The 6251-nt window shown below is 55.0% G+C and overlaps 1 protein-coding gene across 1 annotated transcript; it reads right to left on the reverse strand.

The window, feature by feature from the left end:
- Positions 1-253: 253 nt before the first annotated feature.
- Positions 254-5016, reverse strand: LRRC55 (leucine rich repeat containing 55). The gene is made up of 2 exons (XM_057553908.1): positions 4229-5016; positions 254-489 (listed from the first exon to the last, which is right to left on the reverse strand). Exons 1-2 carry the CDS (start codon positions 4947-4949, stop codon positions 254-256), a joined length of 957 nt encoding a protein of 318 aa, XP_057409891.1. The 5' UTR covers positions 4950-5016.
- Positions 5017-6251: the final 1235 nt, after the last annotated feature.

A 6251-nucleotide genomic window follows, 5' to 3' on the forward strand; every position in this document is an offset into this window, starting at 1 on the left:
GAAGAGTTTTCGATTCTCTCTCCTCTATCAGAGGTAAGTGCCTTGAGGGGCAAGGTCTAGGTCGGTCCCAGTTCCTAGCACAGTGTCTGGCCCACCGTAGAAGCTCACACAAAGGTAGTTTCCTGACCTTGCTTGAGCCATGACCTGGCTGCCCGCTCTGGCCAGGGCAGAGCCAGCGTGGGCAGCCAGGGAAGGTGCCCGGTGGTCAGCGGCAGTGATGGTGGGCGGCGTGGAGGGACACCAGGCACCCGGGTCAAATCTCCTCCTCTTCGCTGGCCTTGCTCCAGCGGTGGCAGCAGTTGGCCGTGATGCCCAGGAGGAAGTTGGTGGCCACGGATGCGATGGAGACCACGAAACCCACGAAGGCGATGAAGAGGTAATCATCCAGGGTCAGGGTCAAGTGGCAGGCCTTGAAGCTCTCCTCGGTCAGGGAGAAGAGTGGGGCGCCCTCAACTTCTGGGGGGCCCCGGCACTCAGCCAGCTGAGAATCTGCAACACAGAAGCCAGGGAGGGTGAGGCGGCTGAGGGGAGAGCGGGAAGAGCGAGCCCCCGCCCCTCCCAGGAGAAGCTGGGTTTTTATGAAATTGCTTCCATGTGCCAAAAGTTTCACTCATCTTCTTTAGTGCCCTCAACAACCCTCAAGGCTAGTATTTTTTTAAAAAATTCTTTTAATAGATCTTTATTGGAGTATAATTGCTTCACAATAGTGTGTTAGTTTCTGTTGCACAACAAAACGAATCAGCCATATGCGTACATATGTCCTCTTATCCCCTCCCTCTTGAGCCTTATATCTGTTTTTATAGAGGTGGAGATCACTGCTCGGAGACTTTAGCAACTTGCCTAAAGTCCCGTAGCCCCTGCTAATGGCAGATCTGGGACTTCTGTGGGATTTCATCATCATCGTAATCTCTTACAATAGCCTCCCAACTGGTTTCTAGGCTTCTGCCCTTAAACCACCTCGACACAGCTGGCTGAGTGATCCTTTTAAACCTGAAGTCCTGCCATGTCACTCTCTGCTTGAAACCTTCCCCTGGCTTCTTCTCCTTCCCAGAAGAACCTCCCCACCCCTTCCACTCTCTTCCTGGTTTACTCTGCTCCATCCACGCACACCTCCTGGTCATTCTTCCATCACCCCGAGCATGTCCCCTTTCAGTGTGGGGAAGGGGAGCCTTTGCATTTGTCCCCGCGTGAGGGTGCTTCTCCCCTGGATCTCCTCACAGCTCAGGTCCTCACCTCCTCTGGGACTTTGCTCGAATATCAACTTCTCAGTGAGGCTTTCCTTTAGGATTCTATATAAAATAGCAACCCCACTTCACCTTTCTCTGGGCCTTCTCTCTCTTACCTACTTTGCTTATTTTTTCTCCCATTGTATTTATCACTGTCTCACAGTTTGTTTATTATCTGTTTTCTCCTTTTGAATATAAGTTCTTCCTGTAGTATCCTTAGCATTAGAACAGAGGCCTGTCCATTAAATGCTCAATTAACCTTTGTTAATTGAACATGTGAATGAATGACTCTGTCCAACTCCAAAGCATTGGGTCTTTCTACTACCCCATATGGCTTTTCCAGATACACAGAGTGTAGGGTTAAGAGTATGGGCTCTGGAGCTACTGGTCTGGGTTCAAATCCCCTCTCTTTCCCTCCCTAGCTGTATGATTATGCCTAAGTTATTTAACACCTCTGTGTTGTGGTTTCTTTATCTATAAAATGAGGATAATAAAAGTAACTATGTCATAGGATTGTAGTGAGGATTCTATGAATTAACATACATAAATGGTATATTCTTGGTACACAGTAAGTACTACATAGGTGCGTGTTTTTATTGTCATCCTAGGTTGGTCTTTCTGGACAGGTCAGTGGGGTCATATTCTGCACACAGACTTCTATAGAAGGGGCTTCTCCTTCAGTGGGATTGCTGTTCTCTCCATCACTGATGGCCCCAGCTCATCCTTCCAGGGTCACTGGTACAAATGCATGGTGATTGTCAGTGGCTGCATCTTTCTCTGCCTTGGAAGGGAGAGTGGCAGGCAGATAGCAGTCCTGCCTCGCAGTGCCAGGCACTGGCTTTCCAGCAGCCAGCCACTCCTTCGTTCAGTGGATAAGTATTAATCCAACTCTCTCCTTGGGCAAGTCTTTCTTGCTTTTCTGGCTCTTATGAAGAAATGGGAAATGTAAGAAGGGGATAATTTAGTCTCGTTCGTCTAAGAAAGTCAATGAGAAGGAGCTTTTTAAATTATGTGGTGCATAAATGGTGTTTATTCATTCTGCAGTCTTTGAGGGAAAAGAATAAAATGATGGACTTGGATTGACTCTTTTGAGAAATGGATGAGCATGATTCTCCTTAGAAATGGAGAGTCAGGTTCAGAGGGAGGATGCAACCTTCCCCAAACCCCAGGCTGAAGGGTCTCTGTAGGCTGTACGCATGGTACCCCAGACCCCCGCCAGGACAAGATGGCACCTGGAGTTGAACGTCCAGAACCAGAAGATGCTGAATCCCAAAGTCTATTGAGTGAACGAATGGGGTGGTGGTGATGCATTGCGAGGCTGGGGGATGTGGGGACCCTGAGGGCAATTGACAGAGCCTGCAGGAGGGCAGGATGGGAGCCCGGGGGCTGACGAAGCCCTCTGGTAAGTCAAGGGACCAGTCTTGAAGTTGATTTATATCCCAAGGTCTCCCTATGTTCCTCTGTGTTGGGATTTGTCCAAAAGATAGGGATAGTAATGGGAATCCCATGAAGAAAAAGGGAGGAAGAAGCAGAAAAAGACAAAGGGAAGAGGGTCACCTCATCCTACCTAGACTGGCAAGTTCTTTGCCCCCAAGACGAAATATCCTGGAGAGTGTGTCATGGTGCAAAGTGTGTTCGTGGAGGAACAGGGAAGCTGCGTCTCTAGCTGTGGCCTGTGGCCGGTCACTTTCCCTCTCTGGAACTTGGGTCCCTCATCTGTACGGACAGGAGACTTCACTGATGGGATCTTGGACCCCTCTCCTGCTCACTGGGAGCCTGTGCTTCTTCCGAAGGGCAGCAGGGACCTCCGAGATCCCAGAAGAGGAGCAGCGCCTGTGTGTGGAGGAAGCCTGTGGGCCCTTTCTGTCCTTAGTGCACAAGAGAGAGGGGAGGAGGTGCAGCCTGCAGAGGTTAGGCCAGTGGGGAGATCGCTCCAGGCAGCCAGCCTCCCCCTCGTACACCCTCCCCTCCGCCCATCTCAATCCCCAGCTATTTTGGTCCCAGAGAACTTCCTCCCGCAGTTCTGTGGGAACGCTGGAATCGTGACCCACAGCCCCCCGCAAACTATTTTGATCCTGGGCTCCCCACTCAGTCCTCCTCTCCCTCCCACCTCATTCAGCACCGCTGCTCTGAACTCGCTCTGAGCTCAGGCTCTGGGAAAGGCCCTGGGTGGTGCCCCCCAGCTAGTCCTACTGCAGAGGTTCGGTGCTGCCATCCAGGAGGGCTGGTGACTGGGGACCACAGCGCCACACCGCCTGCCTGCGGGCTCATTGAGCCTGTGGGATTCAGGCTCCGCGGTCCCCAGTCCACTCCCAGTAGAGGCTAGCTCGTTAAATAGCCACATAAGAGTTTCTCTTCTCAGATCTACCCTCCATGCCCAAACCTTGCAGAGTTCTGCCAAGGCCCTTTGGCCAGCCCAGAACTCAAGTCCTGCCTGCTTCTGTTAGCCTAGAACCTGACTCATCAGGATACAGCCAGAGGGCAGCCAGGCTGCCAGGGTTCGAATCCTGACTCCAACCCTTAACGGCTGTAGGACGTTGGGCAAGTTACTGAGCCTCTCTGTGCCTTGGTTTCCTCCTCTGTGTGTGTATGTGTGTGTATGTGTGTGTGTGTGGTGTCTCACTAGGGTTCTTGTGAGGATGAGATGAGCTAAAACATGTAACGTATTTAGAATAGGGCCTGGCAGATAGTAAGTACTAAAATAAATGGGGTGAGCCATTTCTATTTCTTCTAGTACTTAGCACACTTAAAAAGCAATCTGGTAGAGTAAACCTGGGTTTTAGCCACAGCTCTGCCACTTTCTAAATGAGTGACTCCGGCCAAGTCTTTTCATTGTTCTACACCTCAGTGTCTTCACCTGTAAAATGGGGATAATAAGAGTGGGGTCCAATGAGATAACACCTGCCAAGTTGGAAGGTCACGGTGCAGGTGCGCAGGGTCTCTAAGTCCCTCCCTCTCCCGCGGAGCCTCTGCTGTCCGCGGGGCCGGGCTCCCTCCCTTACCCGCCGTGCAGCGCTGGACGCGGTTCCGCAGCCACTTCAGCAGGGGCTCCATGGTGCAGCCGCACACCCAGGGGTTGCCGCCAATCTGCAGGGTCACCAGCCCCGGCAGGCCCTCGAGAGCCTCGAGGCTGAGGAAGGCCAGGCCCCCATAGCTGAGGTCCAGGTCCCGGAGCTGCGCCAGGCCCTGGAAGGCCCGCGGGTGCACCCTCCGCAGCCCCGGGTTGTGGCTCAGGTCGATGTGCACGAGGCCGTGGGCAGCCTGGAACATGTCGGCCGGCACGTGGCTGAGGTTGTTGTAGCTCAGGTCCAGGTGTGCCAGGCGCTTGGCGTGCAGGAAGAGGCCCGCGGGCAGTTCGACCAAGGAGTTGTTGCGCAAATCCAGCACCCGGAGCTCCATGTAGCACGCGAGGTAGCCGGGCGGCACGGCGGCGATGCGGTTGTGGGCCAGGCTGAGGTTGCGAGCGTCCGTGGGCAGGTCCGGGGGCACGGAGAAGAGCCGCTGGCTGCTGCAATCCACCACCTGGTTGTGGCACGTGCAGAGGACCGGGCAGCTGGTGCTGGCATCCGAGGGCATCACCCCCGCGGCCAAGATGAGGGAGACCAGCAGCACGGCCGGGCGGGGGGGCCCAGGCCAGGGCAGCTGGGACCAGGTGTCACCCATCTTAGGCTGCTGGCAAGAGCGGTGCTGAAGGGAGCCCATCGGGGCTGGGGCTGTGTCCATGGAATCAAGTCAGTGGCTCAGAAAGGCAGCTGCATCAGGGGCCAGAGCCCTGGCAGGTGGGGCTTGGCAGCACGTGGTACCATGGCTCCAGCCTTTCCCAGGAGCCCCTAAGCACCAGAGAGCTCCCTGTGTGAGCGCCACGGGAAGTCCCCTCTGGGGCCTAGGGGGCCACACACCCAGCTGCGGTCCCCCAGGGTCTGAAAAGATGATCAAAGCTTGAGAAAGGAATGACACAAGGATGGGGCTGGACCAGCTGCCAGCAGGTCGGGGAAGGGTCCCTGCAGGTCTTTTATGTCCCTCTCACCCATGACTGCTGGGTGCTCCTCTCTGGACCATGTCTGAGCGGTGGGAGGGGCAGTGGAGGACAGGAAAGGTGCCTTTTAAAGGTCCTGGCACGTCTGAAAACCCCTAAGCCCTGTCCCAAGTCTGGGACCCATTAGGAGGCCAGGGCTGCTTTTGAATCTCCTGCATTCAAGGTCTCAGAGGCCATTTCTACTGGTGGCCCAGTGGGCTCGAGTCCAAGAGGGTCCTGGAGTGGGCGTTTTGGGAAGGGAACCCAGAGGGGAGGGGGTCTCCATGGGCCTCTGAAAGCCTCAGTACTCAGCCTCAGTGTCTACTGAAATCCCCAGGGAAGGGAGGAGCCCCACTGTTGGCCACTGCGGCTGGAAAGAGCCATGTGTCCCGGAGGTGCAGGATGAGGGTCGGCTAGGAGAGCTCAGGGGATGGACTTGCCAAGCCGGGCTCCGTGTTCAGGGGGCGGAAGCCGAATTCCCTCTGTCAACAAGGAAAGCACTCAGGCAGAGCGAACCAGTGCCCTCTCCTCCCTGCTGTCCTCCTAGGTTCCTTGCTGCCTCCCCTGGCCACCTTCCTGGCCACCAACCACAAAGTTCTCTGCTTACTGTCTCTCAAGTGTGGGGACAGACCCCACCCTCATACTGTTGTCACCCACTAACCTTCCCGCCCCGACCTGCAGCCATCCTCCTCCTAGGTGTCTGTCCTGGGCTAGGTGCACTGGCTTCTTCTCCTAGCCCCACCCGCATCAGCACCAAACACCCCACCTTCGAATAACTCTCTAAGTAAAAATGCATACACACACTGGCCGTTTGCACATCCCCTTTCCACACTCAGCACTCCCGTCTCCCCCCCCTCACACACACACACACACACAAGCATTGTTCTTCTCCTGTGATTCCCCCGTATTTTGCCCTGCCCTCACACCTCCCCAGTTTTCTCTCCCGCTTCCTTCTGCATACTCACACCTGCAGAGCCTCCTTCCCAGTCTGCCCCCACCATCTTTCACCC

Source organism: Balaenoptera acutorostrata, chromosome 9, assembly GCF_949987535.1.
Source record: "Balaenoptera acutorostrata chromosome 9, mBalAcu1.1, whole genome shotgun sequence".
In the NCBI taxonomy this organism is placed as follows: Eukaryota; Metazoa; Chordata; class Mammalia; order Artiodactyla; family Balaenopteridae; genus Balaenoptera; species Balaenoptera acutorostrata.

What these genes read in the sequence shown, in the direction of transcription:
- LRRC55 (XM_057553908.1), bottom strand. Translation starts at nt 4,949, where the DNA reads ATGGACACAGCCCCAGCCCCGATGGGCTCCCTTCAGCACCGCTCTTGC. An exon ending in CGTCCAGCGCTGCACGGCGG is followed by an intron (nt 490 to 4,228) that starts GTAAGGGAGGGA and finishes TCTGTGTTGCAG; the next exon opens with ATTCTCAGCTGGCTGAGTGC.